The sequence below is a fragment of the Zalophus californianus genome, chromosome X, assembly GCF_009762305.2.
Source record: "Zalophus californianus isolate mZalCal1 chromosome X, mZalCal1.pri.v2, whole genome shotgun sequence".
In the NCBI taxonomy this organism is placed as follows: Eukaryota; Metazoa; Chordata; class Mammalia; order Carnivora; family Otariidae; genus Zalophus; species Zalophus californianus.
Window position 1 is genome coordinate 63,477,206 of NC_045612.1, and position 23,516 is coordinate 63,500,721.

The window sequence follows — 23,516 nt, forward strand, 5'->3', positions numbered from 1 at the left end:
ATATGGCCTCTTCTCTCCCTTCAGTTGTGGAGTTTGTTCTGTCAGTCTTCATGTTGATTTCTGGGGTATTTAGGATGATTTGATTGTTATCTAGTTGTGTTTGTGAGACAAGGTGAGTCTAGGGTCCTCCTATTCCACCTCCATCTTCCCCCAGAAAACCAATATATGTATTTTTTGAGAGGGGAACACAATCCAGTCTATAACACCTAGACTATTAAACTAATCTTGTCACTATGGTTACTGTATAACCCTAATCTTTGCTCCTTCCAAGCTTTTCAGTCCACTCTCCTGTTTTCCTCCTACCTCACTAGCTGTTCCTTCTCAATTATCTTTGCCAGTTGTTCTTTATCTTTAGATGTTGGAATATCCCAAGTCTTAGTCATCAGCTACATTCTCTTTCTTTGTTTGCTCTCTTAATAAGCACCATAAGTTCTCTTGACCTTAAATGTTATCTCTTACTGAAGTTTTCCAAAATTATATCTCTACCTCTAATGAGTCTCTTCTGATCTCTAGACAGGTGTATCTACCTGCTTTTTTTCTTTTTCTTTTTTTTTAATTGTCTTTACTTGGAACTCTAGTAGTATTTAAAACTGGAATCTTGATTTTTTTTCCTACCATACTGCCTAAACCTGTTCCTCTTTCAGTGTTCTCCAACTCAGCATAATATCTCTACCATTCAACCAGTTTCTCGGGCCATAAAACCCTGGAGTTGACCTTCATTCTGTGCTTAACACTTGACATCCAATCCATCAGCAATTCCTGTCAGTTCAAACTTGAAAAATAAAACGTTGGCTCTGATGGCTCCTCTAGAAGGAAACATTCCAAATCTAATCACTTCTCATCATCTCTATTGGTACATCCCTTATCATGTCTTACCTAGACTACTGCAATGGTGTCTCAACTGGTCTCTGCTTCTAATCCTTTCCATAATTCATTCTATTTAAAAGAACCATAGTGCTCTTTTAAAAATAAAAATCAGATCCTATCATTCTCTTGTTCTAAAACCCTTTACCACTGGCAGTTATCTCCCACTACTCTGTTTTTTCTTCCACTCCAATTACACTGGCTTTCTGTTTCCTCCAATGGAATGTTCTTTGCCCAGATCTCATTTCATTCAGTTCTTTTCTCAGATACTACCTCTACATGAAAGTCTTTCTTATCTAAAATACCCACCATGTATATACTTGAGATTTTGTATTACTCTCTTTTTTCTTTATATCATGTCTCATTACTTGAAATTGTATTAATTTTTTTTATTTATTTCATTGTCTATCAAGCTTTCCCCACTAAAATATAAATTCAAAGAGCAAGGACTTTGTCTCATTATTGCCATATTTCAAACTTCCAGCAATATAGTAGGTAATCAGTAAATATTTGTTCATTGAATGAATGAAATTATTCTGATACATGTTCTTACATAATTCTTTATAGAGCTCAAGCCCTTGAAATTTCTGCCCAACTTCCTTACCACCCATCATCCCTCTATACTCTCTTCCCTGCCCCCCCAAAAAACACAATCAGACAAAACTCAGAACATTAGTATCTTCCATTTCTAACAGATTTAAATTTATATTCCAATACTCTCCATTATTTTACCCTATCTTTGGGTGCTAAGTATTTTTTGATAGAAATTTTATTTTACTTTTGAACTTAAATAACCATCTTCAGTGTCAAAGCTTAACTTTAAAAAAAATTATTCATCTTGATTTAGATCACTCCCTTGATGGACCCCTTACAAATGGTGATGGCAGAGAGCCTCGGACAGGAATCAAAAGAAAACTACTTAGTGCATCAGAAGAAGATGAAAGCATGGGAAGAGAAGAGAAAGAGAAAAAAGAAACAAAAGAGAAATCTCATTTGTCCTCCTCAGAGAGTGGAGAGTTAGGATCCAGTTTAAGTTCTGAAAGTACCTGTGGTTCTGATTCTGATTCTGAATCAACTTCCAGAACAGATCAAGATTACGTAGATGGAGACCATGACTATAGCAAATTCATACAAACCAGGCCTAAAAGAAAACTCAGAAAGCAATATGCCAATGGAAAAAGAAACTGGAAGACAAGAGGCACAGGAGGAAGGGGCAGATGGGGCAGATGGGGTAGATGGAGTAGAGGAGGCCGAGGAAGAGGAGGCAGGGGACGAGGAGGTCGAGGAAGAGGTGCAGGTGCCACTAGAGGGAGAGGGAGAGGGAGAGGAGGAAGAGGTGCTTCTAGAGGAGCCACCAGAGCCAAACGTGCACGTATTGCAGATGATGAATTTGATACCATGTTTTCAGGACGTTTCAGTAGACTGCCTCGAATTAAAACAAGAAACCAAGGCAGGAGGACTGTTTTATATAATGATGATTCTGATAATGACAATTTTGTGTCCACTGAAGATCCTCTGAATCTTGGTACATCCAGATCAGGCAGAGTGCGTAAAATGACAGAAAAAGCCAGGGTTAGCCATCTCATGGGATGGAATTATTAACAGTTAATAAATTTAGAGTAATTTAAAAAAAATTCAATGGCCTTCTACTGCAGGGAATTTACTAGGAAATCTACAAAGCAAGTTGTGTGGGGACTTCTGCTTCCTTTCACATTGGTGCTTTTCCATTATGCCAGTATACATTTGTTTCAAGACTTTTGATCTCCACACTTCATTTGTTCAAACAAGCCTTACTCATTAGGCCTTAAATTAAAAAAAAAAAAATCTGCCCACATATAGACACACACACACAACACATCACAAACACACTACAGATTTACTACATTAAAGGAGCATTCAGCTTCTTAAGAGTAGCATGACATTTTTATCTCAATTGAATATCCCTCTTTTGCTTTTGTATCACAGAAGTATAGCACCTTCTTACAGAGTTTTATATAGTTTGTTTTTGCCATTTTAATTCTTGTACCCAGTAATAATAACTTTTGCACAATACACCAATCCTATAGGCAGCTATTAAATGTTTACAGTTTCTATATTGTAAGAACGATCTGGATTATTTTACTCTTCCCAGGCCAAACTTTCATGAATTGTACTGAACTGAAGTATATATTTATACTACAGTTTTTTGGGGGTGGGGGGATCTTGATATGCTTTTCATTGATTTGCTTAACTCATGTTAAAGGTGAGAAAGGGTTGGTGCCTTGTAAATATGTAGCAAATCTTTGTGGTGTGTCCTGATGTTTGCATTAACTTTATTAAAAAAGAATATTTGAGGTATCAATCTAGACAAGGTGCCAAATGCAAAAGTTTCTTGCATCCATTTTCTTTTTCCTATTATATTTTATTGCATTAATAGAACTTGTGTAGTTTAAAGAATAACTTAAACATTTGAAAAATCCTCATCCACAAAGAATAATTTCTTTGAATAGTAGCTCAGCTACCTCTATTAACTACAACTACTGGAAACGTTAAGGAAAATAGATGCTGTTATTCATTACTGACTAAAAAAAATAGAACAAGCTTGGTAGGAATGATTACTCATATGTTATAAGCTGAGAGGTTGTTAATAATTGTATTGGCTCTCAAATTAATAGTTGTAATTAACAAACTTTCATAAGTGTAGTGTGCTGTACCTTAGGCTTTTCTTAGTACATTCTTGTGTAAGTAGACTTGGTCTACTGCTTATGTATCTCTGCTACCACTTGCTATTTACAGCTGTGAGTGATTGGTTTTCATTTGAATTTTAAAATGTAACAAAGCAGCTAGTTTGAATTGGAATGTTTTGGCTAGCAAATATTTTGAGGCAACTTTAATAGGTTTTGCTCATACCATTCCAAAGGTTCTTCTGTTATAATCTTTTAGAAAAGAACCTCATTTCACTGCACATTGATATTCAAGTCATTATTTTATAGATTAAAAAAAATCTTTAAAATGCTTATGGTCTTGTTTACAGCAGTAGAGTGCACATGATTCCATAAATGAGCTTGAATTCCAAGATGAATTTTAATCCTCAAATTTGAGAAATTGCAAATTCACTAATTTGTTAAGGTGAGTGGGATAATATTAATCTGTTACTGTAACAGCAGATTTGTTGCACTTAGATCAGACTTTGGAGATTAAAAAAAAAAAACTTCTTCATGTATGCCTAGTAATCCCAGGATATTTCTTAAGCTAATGTGTTTGTTTCATGTTTCCAATCATTTGTGCATCTGAAAATCCTTAAGTGCAAAGGAAGGAGTACACACATAACTTTGCTATTTTGTTTGGATCAGGTGGGGGTTGGTCCTGTACTAACTTTAAGCAATTTTCACTTGCAGTAGAAATGATGTTCAGGCTTTAAGAAAGTATTGTTGTGAATTGTTAATGGCACTAACTTCTGTTACTGAACAGTAGATCAAGCTGATTTTTTTGTTGTTGTTGTAGTGTTGTTGTTGTTGTTTTTCACTAAACCAAAACTACTGCTGGTTAAACTCAGCTGACACTTTTAACCATACTATACATTCAAAAACATTCACATTTGAAACTCTGCATTTGATTTTTGCTAATGTACTATTTTAATTATTCATCTCATGGGCATTTAGACTAAATTTGTGTCTGTGTTTTCCTAGAATCAGTAACACTTTGACTTACCCTAATCAAAGTAACATAGTTACTTAAATTCATGGATATACCCAAACATGTATTACGTGTATCATTTTAGTGTGAAATTTTTTGTTGACATTCTTCTATGAAGAGCTGACCCTTTCAAATGTAGAAGAATTGCCATTTGTGTGATTTTAGCTATCTCAAGCTTTATTTATAATTTATTTTGAAAAATAAAAATGCCACATTTATTTCCCATATGTCAAGATTTTCTAGGTTTAGATGATTAGAATAATAAGGCTGAAGACATTTTTAAGCACATTTTATATGTAGTGAAATACTGTGAAAATACTAGTGAACAGCATTTTGCTATAATATTGATTTCAGTTATTAGGATTTAAAAGTCACCAGGGTATGTTAGATGAGCATATTTACCATTTATTACAAAACAAACAGATTATTTTCTGTTTGCATGCAAATTATTTTAATACGTGTGAAAATAAAAGTTTGGAAGATAGTATTTTTACTTTTATATCTGAACACTTTCCCCCCAGTTTATACTTTGCTTGTTTGTAATGCCGCCTCCTGTGAATGTGTTGTAATTTGTATCACATTGAATACTGTACACTTTAATTTTTAGAGTATCTTTAAACCTAAATAATATCAGGTTCAGGCATAGCAAAGCAAGTAGGAAATGAGGTGAAAATTTTGAAGAAAAGTCTAAATCTTAAGTGAATTGCTAAGAAATAAACTTATATTTAGGTCCATGAGAACATACACATGTATAAACCTAATCCTATGCTGGATATTAATAGTCACTGAACTATAATATTTCTCATAAATGCTAATAATCTTTTAATTCCCAGCTTTAAGATCTTAGCATGTGTATCTGTTTATGAAAACAGAATTGTGTGTTCTATGTCTTGCTGTGTGTAACTCTTCCAGCAATAGGATGCTTTCCAAAACATTCACTAGCCTATCAGCCTAATTACTAAGTGTGTGTGTGTGTGTGTGTGTGTGTGTGTGTGTGTGTGTGTGTGTAGATTTTTTTCCAACTTGACAGACTTTGTCTTGGACATTAAAATAAGAATATTTTGTATGGAAGACAGCTGTATTCACAGCCTACCAATTCTTTGCCTCTGTTTAAAGCACTTAGCCTGTATATATACTGCTTGATCATCCATCTCATTATGCCTTCTAGATAAACTAGGTTTTTATCATGTACATGTGTCCCTCTATTTTTTTTAATTTATCTTTCCTTCACTTGTTTCTTTTTCTCTTTCCCTTCCCAGAAATCAGGCTTGTGCTAGAATTCTTCATACAGCACTTTGTTTCACCCAGAGGCTAAGAAATTGAGTAAAATTCATAAATCTCATAATGCACAACTGTGTGCTCAAATATCTAACTCAGCCTTGTAATACTTTGAAGTAAATTTGAGTGATTTGTTATTTTGTTGTTTTTGTTGTAATCCTATAGGTTGTCATCAGACAATAACAGAGTGATTGAAAAGAAAAATGTGAATGCCACTTCTTAGTTTTTGATAAAAACTTTTTGAGCATTTTTCAAAATTTGTATATTTGTGGTAGTGATAAACACCTTTATTACTTGCTTATGTATCTTGGGAATTATTTTATGCACATTTACCAACTGGTACTTATCTTTAACGTTGGAATTTTCACATCCACAAAAGGGAAACTTACATCCTGTATAATTTTCAGTTTACTTTGATATCCAGCCTTTTAAACAATTACTAACATTTTGAGTTCCAAAATGAATATAGTTCAGTTCTGGGGGAGGGAATGGAACTTTTGACATTTAAAATTCACTGTTTTAAATGTTAACCCCATCCCCAACATTTTTGTGGTACATGAGGCTTTACAAAAGTTTTATTGAAAATAGAGTATGATCACTTTAAAGGCTTGTTTTAAAAATTAGTGTGAAAATATTTTCATGCTTTTTTTATTTTTATCTCTTAGTAAAGTTTCTTTACTAAGTTTTAATTAAGTTTACCAAGTTTTGTTTAAATTCTAATATAAAGTTAATTCTTTTCACGGTGCTGTATTTTATGAAATATGAATTGCCCTCAAGTTCCTAGACATTTATTTCTTATATAGCCTTATTCTTGATTATTTTCCTTTCAATCATTCCTGCTTACTTTTATCCTCACTTCTCTTACTGCAATGAAGACTGCATCTAATTTAGCACACTTCAACAAGACTGGCAATTTATGAGTCACTGATGGGAGAAGTACAGTAGAAAGGCCCTGCAGTTTAGAGTTAAGGTGTGTTTATTTATATGTATGCCCATTTGTTATTCTTATACCTATCTTAATTAAATCTATAATATGAGACTTTGACATATAAAAGCATGATAAGTATTTTCTAAAAAATAAAACTATTGATACATATAATCACCATTGGTAATTGACTTTTAAAATCACATGCAAAAATATTTAGAAACCCAGTTGGGAAATGTGTTTTTACATATGTCACCAGATGCACATTAGGCAGTACTAGAAATGTTAATTCTTTAAACAATACTGTGGTGATGGCAATCAGTAATTTATTTCTTTGTCCTGTAACTTACCATCTTTGTCTTTTGTAATCCCTTACAAAGTATTAACAAAACTGTACCTTATGTTTGTTCTTAGTATCCATAAAATTTTAAGATGGAAAGTCATTGAGTTAATAGTTGCTGTGATGTTATATATGGACAAAATGTCCATTAAACTAAAATTCAGTAAAGAAAGGTAAACTAACTGGCTCGGTTTATAAAAGATGTTTTGTTTGGCAGTTACCAGTCATTTAAGCAATTATCTTCAAAGACAAAAAACTGGATTAATTTGTTGCCATTCTTTATGGGATGTTTACAATAAAATTCCAAGTTGTTTGGAATCACTTGCACTCTTGCTGCTTTATGCTTTAACTCAGGTACTGGAGATAAATTAACAAGAAGAAAGAAATAAGGAGTTTCCTTTCCATTATTCAGCTTCAGAGGTTTTAATATGTAACTCCTGGGTCTTTCCTTTTTTGTTTATTTGTCATATAATATTTTATTACTGTTTTTTTATTTGAAAAACTAGAGTGCTTATCAAAGAAAATTAATAAGGCTTTTTTTGTCTTAGTCATTGCAGATATTCTTTGGGTCACTTTTAGGTAATAAATGTTTTAACATTTTAAATGTGGGCTGCTTGGTGCATTAAATAGCCTGAAAAGCTTTAGTCAACATTTTGTTTTGAAGTGAATAGATTTCTAATGTCTCTATGGCTTATAAGTTTTAGCAACTGTGCAGTGAATGCATAGCATCTTTATTTATAGTAATATTGCCCACAGAGGCTTAACTATATTATAAATGTACATGAAGGAAGGAGAGAAGTCAACTGAAAGGTAACTTTTGATACAGGAATTGAAAGCCCTAACAGGAACATTATTCAACTTATGCACTGGTAATTTCCTTCCCAGTGGCAAGAACTTCATTTGGTTCAAGGTAAGTAAGCTGGCAAAAGACTGGACTGCATGTTTTATATATATTTTGTCTGTTTTATGTATTCGAATCAAGAAATAAGGTATTTAGAAAAAAAATACCATCCTTGACTTCTTACATGGTATCCTATGGGTATGAAAGGAGCCCAAATTTTCACATTTGGAGAGTGAAGCAAAGATATATTGTTTGATATTTGTGTTTAGTTGCTTGATTGGTTAAAGATAGCACTATTAAAGATACAAAAATTGGGGTGCCTGGGTAGCTCAATTGGTTAAGTGGCTGCCTTTGGCTCAGGTCATGATCCCAGAGTCCTGGGATCGAGCCCTGTGTCAGGCTCCTTGCTCATCAGAGAGTCTGATTCTCCCTCCTGCCCCTCCCCATCCCCTTGCTCATGCTCTCTCTTTTTCTCTCTCCCTCAGTCTCTCTCTTTTAAATAAATAAATCTTTAAAAAAAGTAAAGATACAAAAATGTACATTAAAAATTCTTTATTAGCGGGCTTTGACGTTTTCTGACTTCATCTGCTAGTTTTCTTAAAGAATTTTTATGACAAAATATTATAGCAATATTCAGAAGAAGATCCATCTTTTCCTAGTTGACAAAGTCAAGAACAAAGTACTCTCTACCTTCTTTCTCAGTTATATGTCCCTTACAATTTAAAGCTACTTGCCAAAAATACACAAAATAAATTGAAGTCGATATATATTGAGCCTGTGAGTTGGTTTACATGGGATATTTAAGCGCATACACTTATATTTGCTATCTTGGGTCTTTTATATTACTACTTAAAAGATATTTTCTGCTACATATTGCTGGAAAAACAAACAAAAAATATTAAATAAAAGAAACTTTTTATGATACCAATGTTTTCCCAAAGTTTTGAGGAATTTTTTTCTTCTTCTTCCCAATTTTAGAATGTTTTCCTTTGCCAGCTGTGGCAATTGCTTTAATAACATTACCTTTCATCTGGAGATTATAAACATCTAGTAATTTTAACTTATTTTTAACAAATTAAAGTTTGATATTAGAGAATTTAAAAAAATTTTTCAAAAGCTAGTATCTTTTCATTAATGCATAAATTTTGAACTGTCAACTTTCCTGCTCAGCATCTTTATGATTCTCTTCAGAGAATACATTTTGTAGTAAATATATAAAGAAATCAAAACATTTCAGATTGCTAGATTTAGGTTACTAATATTACTTGGTGGAATTTATTGTTAAGGGTGTTTTTGTGGTTTATCATGATACAACCCTAAGTAGAATTTATATAGCAACATGTTAATTATATTTGGAATTTTGTGTAGTCAAGTAATTTAAGGCAGTAAAACCGTCATTTTCTTTTTACTATTTTTTTAATTTAAATTCAATTAATTAATATATACTTTACTATTAGTTTCAGAGGTAGAGTTCAGTGATTCATCACTCTTATATAACACCCAGTGCTTATTACATGACATACCGTCCTTAATATCCATCACCCAGTTACCCCAACCCCACCTACCTCCCCTCCAACAACGCTGTTTGTTTCGATTGTCTCATGGTTTGTCTCCCTCTCTAGTTTCATCTTCTTTTATTTTTCCCTCTCTTCCCCTATGATCCTCTGTTTTGTTTCTTTAATTCCACATATGAGTGAAATCATGAAAATTGTCTGACTGATTTATATCACTTAGCATAATACCCTCTAGTTCCATCCATGTCATTGCAAATGGCAAGATTTCATTCTCTTTGGTCATTGAGTAAAATTCCATTATACACACACACACACACACACACACACACACACACACACACACACCACTTCATCTTTATCCATTTATCTGTCGATGGATAGCTGGGCTCTCTCCATAGTTTGGCTATTGTGGACATTGCAGCTATAAACACTGGGGTACACGTGCACCTTTGGTTCACTACATTTGTATCTTTGGAGTAAATACCTAGTAGTGCAATTCGTGGGCCCTAGGGTAGATCTATTTTCAACTTTCTTGAGGAACTTCCACACTGTATTCTAGAGTGGCTGTACCAGCTTGCATTCCCACCAACAGTGTAGGAAGGTTCCCCTTTCTCCACAACCTCTCCAACATTTGTTGTTTCTTGCCTTGTTAATTTTAGCCATTCTGACTTGTGAGGTGGTATTTCATTGTGGTTTCGATTTCTATTTCCCTGATGCCAAGTGATGTGAAGCATTTTTTCATGTGTCATGAAAAATGATGGCCATTTGTATGTCTTCTTTGAAGAAATCTCTGTTCATGTCTTCTGCCCATTTCTTGATTGGATTATTTGTTCATTGAGTGTTGATTTGTTGTGTTCTTTATAGACTGGGATACTAGCCCTTTACATGATGAGGATTTGCAAATATTTTCTCCCATTCTGTAGGTTGTCTTTTGGTTTTGTCAATTATTTCCATTGCTGTGCAAGAACTTGTTATCTTGATGAGTTCCCAATAGTTCAGTTTTGCTTTTGTTTCCCTTGCTTTTGGAGACATGTCTACCAAGAAGTTACTGTGGCCAAGGTCAAAGAAGTTCCTGCCTGTGTTCTCTAGGATTTTGATGGATTCCTGTCTCACATTTAGGTCGTTCATCCATTTTGAGTCTATTTTTGTGTATGATGTAAGAAAATGGTCCAGTTTCATTCTTCTGCATGTGGCTGTCCAATTTTCTGAACACCATTTGTTGAAGAGACTGTCTTGTTTCCATTGGATATTCTTTCCTGCTTTGTCAAAGATTAGTTGACCATAGAGTTGAGGGTCCATTTCTGGGCTCTCTATTCTGTTCCACTGATCTATGTGTCTGTTTTTCTGCCAGTACCGTAGTATCTTGATGATTACAGCTTTGTAATAGAGCTTGACGTCTGGAATTATGATGCCACCAGCTTTGCTTTTCTTTTTCAACATCCCTTTGGCTATTCGGGGTCTTTTCTGGTTCCATGCAAATTTTAGGATTATTTGTTCCAGCTCTCTGCAAAATGTTGATAGTGGTATTTTGATAGTGATTGCATTGAATGTATAGATTGCTCTAGGTAGCATAGACATTTTAACAATACTTGTTTTTCCAATCCATAACCGTGGAATGTTTCTTTGTGTCTTCTTCAACTTTTTTTAATGAGTGTTGTATAGTTTTCTGAGTACTGGTCCTTTGCCTCTTGGGTTAAGTTTATTCTTTGGTATCTTATGGTTTTGAGTGCAATTGTAAATGGGATCGACTCTTTAATTTATCATTTTTCTGTCTCATTGTTAGTGTATAGAAATGGAACTGATTTCTATGCACTGATTTTATATTCTGCCACATTGCTGAATTCCTGTATGAGTTCTAGCAATTTTGGGGTGGAGTCTTTTGGGTTTTCCACATAGAATATCATGTCATCTGCAAAGAGTGAGTTTGACTTTTTCTTTGCCAATTTCGATGCCTTTTATTTTTTTTGTTGTTGTTGTCTGATTGCTGAGGCTAGGATTTCTAGTACTATGTTGAACAGCAGTGGTGATAGTGGACATCCCTGCTGTGTTCCTGACCTTAGGGGAAAAGCTCTCAGTTCTTCCCCGATTGAGAGTGATATTTGCTGTGTGCTTTTCATATATGCCTTTTATGATATTGAAATGTGTACCTTCTATCCCTACACTGTGAAGAGTTTTACTCAAGAAAGCATGCTGTACTTTGTCAATTGATTTTTCTGCATCTATTGAGAAGATCATATGGTTCTTGTCCTTTCTTTTATTAATTTGTTGTATCACATTGATTGATTTGTGGATGTTGAGCCACCCTTGCAGCCCAGGAATAAATCCCACATGGTTGTGGTGAATAGTCCTTTTAATGTACTGTTGGATCCTATTGGCTAGTATCTTGGTGAGAATTTTGGCATCCATATTCATCAGGGATGTTGGTCTGTAATTCTGCGTTTTGGTGGGGTCTTTGGTTTTGAGATCAAGGTAATGCTGGCCTCATAGAAAGAATTTGAAAGTTTTCCTTCCATTTCGATTTTTTGAAACAGCTTCAGAAGGATAGGTATTAGTTCTTTAAATGTTTGGTAGAATTCCCCTGTGAAGCCATCTGGCCTGGACTCTTGTTTGTTGGAATATTATTTTTTAAAGATTTTATTTATTTGACAGAGAGAGACACAGCAAGAGAGGGAACACAAGCAGGGGGAGTGGGAGAGGGAGAAGCAGGCTTCCTGTGGAGCAGGGAGCCCGATGCGTGGCTCGATCCCACGACCCTGGGATCATGACCTGAGCTGAAGGCAGACGCTTAACGACTGAGCCACCCAGGCGCCCCTGTTGGGAGATTTTTGATTACTTCTTCAATTTCCTTGCAGGTTATGGGTCTGTTTGTGTTTTCTATTTCTTCCTGGTTCAGTTTTGGTAGGTTATATGTTTCTAGGAATGCATCCACTTCTTCCTGATTGCCTAATTTGTTGGCATATAGTTGCTCATAATATGTTTGAAAATTGTTTATATTTCTCCGGTGTTAGTTGTGATCTCTCCTCTCTGATTCATGATTTTATTTATTTGGGTACTTTCTTTTTTCTTTTTGGTAAGTCTGACCAGGGGTTTATCAATTTATTAATTCTTTCAAAGAACCAGCTCTTAGTTTCATGGTCTGTTCTACTGTTCTTTTGGTTTCTATTTCATTGATTTCTGCTCTGATCTTTATGATTTCTCTTCTCCTGCTGGGTTTAGGCTTTACTTGATGTTTTTTCTCTAGCTCCTTTAGGTGTAGGGTTAGGTTGTGTATTTGAGACCATTCTTGTTTCTTGAGAAAAGCTTGTATTGCTATATACTTTCCTCTTAGGACCACCTTTGCTGCATCCCACAGACTCTGAAGAGTTGTGTTTTCATTTTCATTTGTTTCCATGAATTTTTTTTAATTCTTTAATTTCCTGGTTACCCATTCATTCTTTAGTAGGATGCCCTTTAGCCTCCATGTATTTGAGTTCTTTCCAAATTTCCTCTTGTGATTGAGTTCCAGTTTCAAAACATTGTGGACTGAAAATATGCAGGGAATGATCCCAGTCTTTTGGTACCAGTTGAGACCTGATTTGTGACCCAGGATATGATCTATTCTGGAGAATGTTCCATGGGCACTAGAGAAAAATATGTGTTCTGTTACTTTAGGATGGAATGTTCTGAATATATCTGTGAATTCCATTTGGTCCAGGGTGTCATTCAAAGCCCTTGTTTCCTTGTTGATCTTCTGCTTAGATGATCTGTCCATTGCAGTCAGTGGGGTGTTAAAGTCCCCTTCTATTATTGTATTATCCATGTGTTTCTTTGATTTTGTTATTATTTGGCTTATATAATTGGTGGCTCCCAAGTTGGGGGCATAAATATTTACTATTGCTAGATCTTCTGGTTGAATGGGCCCTTTAATTATGATATAGTGTTCTTTCTCTTATTACAGTCTTTGGTTTAAAACCTAATTTTTCTGATATAAAGATGGCTACCCCAGCTTTCTTTTGATGTCCATTAGCATGATAAATTGTTTTCTACCCCCTCAGTTTCAATCAGGAGGTGTTTTTCTGTCTAAAATGAGTCTCTTGCAGACAGCGTATCAGTGGGTCTTGGCTTATGGGGGGGAGGAAGATGGTGGAGGAGTGGTAGTCCTTAGTTTTGTCTGGTACCTGGAATTCAGCTAGATAGCTATCAAATCATTCTGAACACCTGTGAACTCAACCAGAATTCTGTAAAAGAATTGCTGCAATTCTACAAATAGAAAAGCAACCACTTTCTGCAAAAAGAAGTGAATCCGAGGTGATATATCAGAAGGTATACTGCAGGGAGAGGGAGTAGCCTTAAGCCAGCTACCAGGAAGTGATATAATCGTGGAGAGCAAAATCAGAACTTTTAAAAGTCTGCTCCAGTGAGGGATGCCCCTGCCTGAAAGGCACTCATGTAGTAAAGCCAGGCAGAATTCTAGGTGGATCAGCCTCGTCTCAGGATCCCCAGAGTCAGAACGAATGGCACTGCCTGAGTGTGGCAGAGTTCCCAGGTGTCAGACTGGGGAAGCTGGCTGCAATTAGTGACCCCAGGAGTGGGCTTTCAGCTCAGTGTTGCCATAAACCTAGAACCTCGGCATGGTCTGGTGACTGCTCTTCAAACAGGGGCCCAGCAAGTGGCAGAACAGCACTGAGACCCTCCTCCCTCCCCTGGGAGGAGTGGCACGGGTTCTCGCCACAGGAGTCTGCTAAGTTTGGAGACTCAAACCGGGATTGCATGCCTGAGATGAAAATGCTGGTCACAGCCTGGGTAAACGCAGAGTGCAGACAAACAAGGGAGACAAGAGTGATTGTTTTTACCTGAGGGCCCACTGAAGAGTGGTTGCCCAATCCTTCAGCTCTGGGGCTGGAGACTGGGAGGCCACCATTTTCATTCTCATCCTCTAAAGTGACACGGATTTCCTTCAGGGAACAAAAGCCACACAGAACAATCTGGAACCACTTAACTGAGCCTGGCTTCCCTGGCAAGGATGGTGCAATTCCTCAAGGCAGAGACACCTGAGAATCAGTGCAACATGCCCATCCCCCAGAAGATCAGCAAGAACATTTGGCTAATACCAAGTTTACTGATCACACAGAACTGCAAAACTCCAATGCTAGGGGAAAATAGTATATACAATTCATGTTCCCCCCACCCCAGGATTCTTTAGTCTTGATTTTATTTTTTTTCCTTTTCCTTTTCAACCAATTTCTTATTTTTATCAACTATTTTTTAAAGTCTTTAATTCTCATTTTTACAGTTACATTCTATCCTTTCATTGTATTTAATTTTATTTTTGTATATATATGTTGTTTTCTTTCTTTACAATTTTGGGATGTAGTTTCTTCTAACAAACCAAAATACACCCAGAATCTAGGGTATTTCTCTTTTCTGTTCACCTGTATGATTATATTCTCTCTTTTTTTTTTTTATTTTCTGTTTCAGATCTCTTCTGATTTGTTTAGTGTATATTTCTCTAGGGTCATTGGTATTTTAGTATTTTGTTCTCTCATCCATCTATTCTCCTCTGGACAGAATGACAACACAGAAAAACTCACCTCAAAAAAGAGAACAAGATTGGGGCGCTGGGTGGCTCAGTCATTAAGAATCTGCCTTCAGCTCAGGTCACGATCCTAGGCTCCTGGGATCAAGTCCCACGTCAGGCTCCCTGCTCCGGGGGAGGCTTGCTTCTCCCTCTCCCATTCCCCCTGCTTGTGTTTCCTCTCTCTGTCAAATAAATAAATAAAATCTTAAACAAAGAGAGAACAAGAGGTAGTAATGACTGCCATAGACCTAATCAGTATGGATATAAGTATGATGTTAGACGTAGAGTTCAGAATAACGATTATAAAGATACTCCCTGTGCTTGAAGAAAAGCATAGAAGACACAAGAGAATCCTTTTCTGAAGAAATGAAAGAACTAAAATCTAATCAGGTCAAAATAAAAAAGGCTATTAATGAGATGCAATAAAAAATGGAGGCTCTAACTATTAGGATAAATAAGGCAGAAGAGAGAATTAGTGATATAGAGACCAAACAGTGCAGAATAAAGAAGCTGAGAGGAAGATAAACAACTACTGGATCATGAGGGGAGAATTCAAGAGATAAGTGATACCATAAGGAGAAACAACATTAGAATAATTGGGATCCCAGAAGAAGGGGGGGCGGAAGGTATATTGGAGCAAATTAAAATGGAGAACTTCCCTAATCTGGGGAAGGAAATGGGCATTCAAGTCCAGGAGGCACAGAGAACCCCCCTCAAAATCAATAAAAATAGGTCAATACCCCAACTGTAATAGTGAACCTTGCAAATTTCAGAGACAGAAAATCCTGAAAGCAGCTCAGGATAAGAGGTCCATAACCTAATAAATAAAAGGGTTTTTTTGGTGGAGTCTTCTGGGTTTTCTATATAGAGTATCATGACATCTGCAAATAGTGAAAGTTTTATTCCTTCCTTGCTGATTTGGATGTCTTTTATTTCTTTTTGTTGTCCAATTACTATGGCTAGGAGGTCCAGTACTATGTTAAATAATGGAAGAGTGGATATCCCTGTCTTGTTCCTGACCATAGAGGACAACCTCTCAGTCTTTCTCCCTTGAGGATGATATTAGCTGTGGGTTTTTCATATATGGCCTTTATTATGTTGAGGTATAGTCCCTCTAACCCCACTTTTTTGAGGGTTTTTATCATGAATGGATACTGTACTTTGTTAAATGCCTTTTCTGCATGTTAACAGTATTATATGGTTCTTATCCTTTCTTTTATTAATGTGGTGTACCACATTGATTGATTTGTGAATACTCAACCACCCTTGCAACCCCAGAATAAATCTCACTTGATTCGGATGAATGATTATTTTAATATATTGTTGGATCTGCTTTGCCAATATTTGGTTGAGAATTTCTGTGTCCATGTTCTTCAGGGATACTGACCTATAGTTCTCTTTTTTAGTGACATCTTTATCTGGTTTTGGTATCAGGATAATACTGGCCTCATAGAATGAATTTGGAAGTTTTCCTTCCTTTCCTATTTTTGGAATAGTTTGAAAATAGCTATTAACTCAAAAACTCCACCAAGATATTGCTAGAACTAATAAACAAATTCAGTAAAGTCGCAGGATAAAAACTCAATATACAGAAATCTGTTGCATTTCTATACACCAATAATAAAGCAGCAGAAAAAGAAAATAAGGAATCAACCCCATTTACCATTGTATCCAAAACAGTAAGATACCTAGGAATAAATCTAACCAAACAGGTGAAAGACCCGTACTCTGAAAACTATAAAACACCACTGAAAGAAATTGAGGACACATAGAAATGGAAAGACATTCTATGCTCATGGGTCAGAAGAACAAATATGGTTAAAATGTCATACTATCCAAAGCAATCTACATTTTTAGTGCATCCCTATAAAAATACCAACAGCCTTTTTCACAGAGCTAATGAACAAAAATCCTAAAATTTGTATGGAACCACAAAGACTCTGAATAGTGAAAGTAATCTTGAAAAAGAAAAGCAAATTTGGAAGCATCACAGTTCCGGACTTCAAGCTATATTACAAAGCTGTAGTCATCAAGACAGTATGGTACTGGCACCAAAAAAGACACATAGATCAATGGAACAGAAGAGATAACCCAGAAATGAACCCACAGATATATGGTGAATTAATTTTTGACAAAGCAGGGAAGAATATCCAATGGGAAAAAGATAGTCTCTTCAACAAATGGTGTTGGGAAACCTGGACAGCAACATGCAAAAGAATGCAACTGGACCTCTTTCCTACAGCATGCACAAAAATAAATACAAAATGGATTAAAGACCTAAATGCAAGACCTGAAGCCATAAAAATCCTAGAGTGTTACACAGCCATTAACCTCTTTGACATTGGTTGTAGGAACTTCTTAGTAGATGTCTCCTGAAGAAAATGAAACCAGAATGAAACTGGACCACTTTCTTACACCATACAAAAAAAATAATCAAAATGGATTAAAGACCTACATGAGACAGAAAACCACTAAAATTCTAGAGGAGAACACAGGCAGGAACCTCTTTGACATCAGCCATAGCAACTTCTTTCTAATTATATCTCCTGAGGCAAGGGAAACAAAAGCAAAAATAAACTATTGGGACTTCATCAAAATAAAGAGCTTCTGCACAGCAAAGGAAACAATCAAAAAAAAACTGAAAGGCAGCCTATGAAATGGAAGAAGATATTTGCAAATGACATATCTGATAAAGGGTTAGTATCTGAAATACATAAAGTACTTATAAAACTCAACACCCAAAACATGAATGAATCAATTTAAGAATGGACAGAAGACATGAATAAACACTTTTCTAAAGAAGACATACAGATGGCCAACAGACACATAAAAAGATACTCATCATTACTCATCATCAAGGAAATACAAATAACTACAATGAGATACCACTTCACACTTGTCAGAATGGCTAAAATCAACACTAGAATAAATAGGTGTCAGGTGAGGATGTGGAGAAAGGGGAATCCTCTTACACTGTTGGTGGGAATTCAAACTGGTGCAGCCACTGTGGAAAACAGTATGGAGATTCCTCAAAAAATTAAAAATAGAACTATCCTATGATCCAGCAATTGCACTGCTAGGTGTTTACCTAAAGAATACAAAATTACTAATTTGAAGGGATACATGCACACCAATATTTATAGCAGCATTATCTACAATACCCAAATTATGGAAATAGCCCAAATGTCCATTGACTGAGTAATGGATATAGAAGTTGTGGTATATATATACAACAGAATATTACTCAGCCATAAAAAAGAATGAAATCTTGCCATTTACAACAATGTGGATGAGCTAAAGAGTATTATGATAAGCAAAATAAGTCAGCCAGAGTTAGACAAATACCTAATGATTTCACTCATATGTGGAATTTAAGAAACAACAAATGAGCATGGGGGAAAAAGAGAAAGTCATACCAAGAAACAGATTCCCAATTATAGAGAACAAATTAATGGTTACCAGAGGGGAGGCCATTGGGGGGATGGGTTAAATAGGTGATAGGCATTAAAGAGTGCACTTGTGATGAGCATCAGGTGTTGTGTGTTAAGTGTTGAATCACTAAATTGTACACCTGAAACTAATATTATGCTGTATGTTAACTGCAATTTAAATAAAAACTTTAGAAAATTCAAAGTTTTTTATTTAATAGGTTTAAATCATGTTTCTAACCTTTTCTTAATATTTTTCTTCTACTCACAATCAAAAACTTCAAAACAAAAGTGACAAATTAGAAGAATGCCCTTTCCTGCTAATAGTTGACCACCATCATCCCAATCCCATATCTTCCACCTGGAAAATAGTAATGGGTTCCTGGCTAATGCAAATAAGTTTACTGAAGGATATTTGCTCTGCATGTTCAGATCCAAGCCAAAATGACTTGATTAGTGGGATATTAACCTAAGGATATCATGATCATTTATTTGCAGGAATGAGGCTTATTCCCATAATTAGGAAGCTATCCTGAGTTGTGACAAGAGCCATTTCCATTTCTAGTTTCCTGGGAAATACAGCAGGATCATCACCTGCAGCAATGTCAAGACCTTCTTAGATAGGTTGCTCCTATATCCCACCCTTTGGAAATATTGGGGGGAGGGTTCTCATCCATCATGTAATGTGGTGATGTGAGATTGCTAATGAGCCTCATCAAACAGATGAAGTGGTATTTCTCAAAGGCCCACACACTTCATCATCCCTCTGGTTATTAAGAAATCTAGTCCTTTACTAAGGTCACATTTTAACCTACCAAAACTCACTGTTCCTTTCTTTCTCCTGAAACAGGACAGGAAACAGAATTGGATGGAAGGGTAAGGAAGTGACCATAAAACTCCAATGACTGTCCAAATTCCCTTTCTCTAACTCCAAAACTTATTTGTTCTAAAGAATAGGGATAAGCTGGAACATGATGAGGCCTTTAAGTCTGTATTGCAATTAATAAATGGTTTACTACCTCCCCCTGGCCCAAAGTACCTCAGGCTTGACCCCTAAAACCATATGGTTTTTAAACATAAAAATCAAATTCCCAGTTTTCTCCTATTACAACATAATTCACATGAATCATTCCAAAAATGCAATTATATCACTAAGGCATTTCCCGACTTTTCATCAGTAGTGTCTGAGGTTATTATTCCAAACATAAATTTCTAGTAAAAAAAAAAAAATACAGTGATGTGATCATTTATTGGACTTGTAATAGAATTTACTTCCAATGACTTGTCCTCCATAACAGGAGTTAGGGAATTGTCACTTAATTCTGTAAAATTCTGAATCAAGATTTAGAATTTTTCATGGTAGATTATACATGGTACTTTAACTATACTGAAATAAATTGAGCTCAGGATAAAATCTACATGCCTTACTGTGACTTACAAGACCCTACATGATCTGGCATATGTGTACCTTTTCTCTTAACTCATGGCCTTTGTACTTTCTATTTCCTCTGTCTGGATCATATTTTGCAAAGCTGCCTCCTACTTGTCATTCAGGTGTCAGCTCAAATATCTCTTCAAGAAAAGTCTTCCCTAGCCATCCTATCTAAAGAATAGCCTTTTTCCATCTAGTAATCATCACTATTTGGAATTATTTTTGTTTACTTGTGTTTTGTCTCATGGCACAAGACTGGAAGCTCCATGAAAACAAGGACCTTCTCTCTCCTGTTAATCTAGATTAGTTGGCATATCATAGGTTTGCAGATAAATATTTGGTTCAATTCTTGAACCTGGCAATATGTTGGTAGCATTATCTTTTAGAAACCAGTACATCTAAGGATACTTCCTTCCAGCACATTTATTTTTGTCACATTCACCAATATTTAGCAATAATAATAGAACAATCCTAGTCACTCTGATGTCATTTTATGCATCTATTGGTTCTTTTTCACATTCTGTACCAGAGGTAAAAATAAACAGGACATTTTATCTGTACCACAAAGTCACTTCAAGTAAAAGAGAGAGAAATTGTGACATGATGCTATAAGTTGGTCATTCAGCAAATTTAATAATTGATTAAGAAAAAATACAGATGTGGAAAATTATGCCTTAGGAAACTGAAAGACTTAACACTGAAAAGAGGGCATGTAATTGATCAGGAGTAGTTCCCACCCCCCCCCGAAAAAATAGCATGATAAATTAGCCTTATTCTTTCAACTTTTTAAGATAGAAGTGCCTAAACAAATGTCAGAATTGCTATTAGATTAGGGCCTCATCAAAATAAGTTAGGGAAGGTAGACAAAAAGGAAGAGATTCCAAAGAAATGTGCTCTTATAGATAACACAAAATATCTAAGTCTTAGCATTAACTGTCAAAAATAATTTCAATTCAGGGCACCTGGGTGGCTCAGTTGGTTAAGTGACTGCCTTCAGCTCAGGTCATGATCCTGGAGTCTCTGATTCAAGTCCTGCATTGGGCTCCCTGCTTGGCAGGGAGTCTGCTTCGCCCTCTGACCATCCCCCCTCTCATGTGCTCTCTCTCTCTCATTTTCTCTCTCTCAAATAAATAAAACCTTTAAAAAAAAACTTCATTGAAATATATATATATATATCTCAAGAGAATCTTCAATATAAGCAATGATAAAATGTCATAAGGTGTTCTTGAGTATAAACAACAATGTTCTATGAAAATACATTTTTAACTAGAAGGAAAATCTTTTTTGGTAGTGGTAAATAGTTTGGAAAACATATCTGAAATTATAATCCAATGCTTTTAAAGGGACTCCGGGGGAGCTTGGGAAGATGGTGGAGTAAGAGGACCCTGAGCTCACCCTGTCCTATGTTTTCAACTAGATATCATCCACATCCAAGTCAATATATGAGAGTGATCCAAAGACTGGAAGAACAAACTCCACAACTAAATATAAAGAAGCTGCATCTGAAAAGTTAGGAAGATCAGAAAGGCAGAGGGAGGCTGCCCACAGGAAGGACAGAGATATGTGTGAAGAGAGGGCAGAGAAATGGGCCCTCACACCAAGGAGCTCAGATGGGGAAGACTAATCCCCATAATGTTTGGCTTTAAAAACCAGAGGGTTTGAATTCCATGAGTTTGTAAAACCAAGGACTTGGAACCTGAAGCTTTAAAAGTCATTTGACTCAGCACTGGGCAAGCTGTGAGGACAGTGAGAGCTGAGTAGCTGCCCTTAAAGAGACAGCAGCCTATGTGGAGAGGCAGGATAAAAACAGTAGTTTATACAATGCTGGGGACAAATGGGTGGCAGATCTGTTCCTACCGATTTCTGAGCCTTTGAGGGACTTCTCCAAAAATGAGGGATCTGATAGGTGCCATTTTCCTCCTCTGCCTCCCAGCATAAACAGAGACAGAAGCAGGAGGCAGAGCTGCACAGACACTTGCTACCTAACCTCCTAGCAGTGCACCATGTTCTCCTGAGGAATTTCCCACTCCAAGTTCTCCTGAGGAATTGCCCACTCCAAGCCTGCTAGTCTGGGCCTTGGGCTCAGGGCAAATTTTGTTAAAGCCATGTATGTGCCCTGCCCAGCTACTGGGTGCAGGGTTACCAGCATGCACCATGCACATCTGTGCACCACACCCAGACACACCCAGCCATCCTTGTGCACCCTGCCCCATACTGCACCCTAGGCCACACTAGTCCACAGCTCTAAGTCAAAGCATTGCTTCAAGGGATCTGGCATTGGACTAGTAGCCCAGTGCAAATTTTGCTCACACTGCTGCCCTACTCCCAAGTTCCACAGTGGGCACACCCCTTCAGAGCTGGCCTGACTGGATCCCATTAACACCACAGAGAGCAAGCACAGCCCACAACAGGCAGAGAGTCAGTGTGAAGACTACACTGAAAGGAAAAGTGACTCAAACACAACAGCAGGGCATAAACACACAAAGAATACTCTCATGAAGTGTCAGGTTCTGGTGAACAAGGGACACTGCACTACAGGGTACACCAGGATGTCTCTTAAAGGCCCTTACCTTTAAGACCATGAGATGTAGCTCACATTTCTAACACAGAGAAGCAGGCACAGAAATGTAGACAAATGAGAAGGCAGAAGAATTTATCCCAAATAAAAGAACAGGACAAGGCCACAGCCAGAAACCTAAGCCAAACAGATATAAATAATATGCCTGATAGAGAATTTAAAGCAATGATCATAAGGATACTCACTGGACTTGAGAAACAAGTGGAATACATGAATGAGAACCTTCACACAGAGATAAGGAAGAACGTAGTAGAGAGAAAGGGCACAATAAACAAAATGAGAAACATTCTTGATGGAATGAAGAGAACAATGGAAGAAGAGGAACAAATTAGTAAACTAGAAGACAGAGTAATATAAAGTATTAAAGCAGAAAAAAGAATTATGCAAAATGAGAATAGACTTAAGGAACTCACTGACTCCATTATTAATATTAGTATTACAAAGTATTATAAAAGCCTCAGAAGAAGAAGAGAGAGAAAAGAGGGCAGAAAATGTATGTGAGGGGCGCCTGGGTTGCTCAGTCGTTAAGTGTCTGCCTTCGGCCCAGGTCATGATCCCCAGGTCCTGAGATCAAGCCCTGCATTGCATTGGGCTCCCTGCTCCGCAGGAAGCTTGCTTCTCCCTCTCCCAATCCCCCTGCTTGTGTTCCCTCTCTCGATGTGTCTCTCTCTGTCAAATAAATAAAATCTTAAAAAAAAAAAGAAAATTTATTTGAAGAAATAATAGCAGAAAACTTCCCTAATCTGGGGAAGGAAGCAGATATCCAGATCCAAGAGACACCAAGAGCCCCCAACACAATCAACAAAAGCAGATCCATACCAAGATATTGTAATTAAATTTGTAAAATATAGTGATAAAGAAAAAATTTTAAAAGCAAGACAAAAGAAGTCATTAAATTCTAAGAGAAAACACATAAGAGTAGCAGGAGATTTCTCAACAGAAACTGCAAGCCAGGGTCGCTTGGGTGGTTCAGTCTGCCTTTGGCTTGGGTCATGATCCCAGGGTCCTGGGATTGAGTCCTGAATCAGGCTCCTTGCTCAGTAGGGAGCCTGCTTCTCCCTCTGCCTGCTGTTCCCCCTGCTTG

At 36.5% G+C, this 23,516-nt stretch overlaps 1 protein-coding gene across 5 annotated transcripts in view; it reads left to right on the forward strand.

The window, feature by feature from the left end:
* BRWD3 (bromodomain and WD repeat domain containing 3) overlaps positions 1-21,380 on the forward strand; it is a 218,259-nt gene extending 196,879 nt beyond the window's left edge. For 4 of the 5 annotated variants that reach the window (XM_027608726.2, XM_027608729.1, XM_027608727.2 and 1 more), the window contains one exon: positions 1,712-7,400. In XM_027608726.2, the coding sequence (XP_027464527.1) occupies positions 1,712-2,466 (755 nt within the window). In that variant the 3' untranslated portion in view covers positions 2,467-7,400. Of the gene's footprint in view, positions 1-1,711; positions 7,401-21,271 lie in introns of those variants that run through there. The other variant, XM_027608730.2, reaches the window with a different exon arrangement.
* The last annotated feature ends 2,136 nt before the right edge of the window (positions 21,381-23,516 follow it).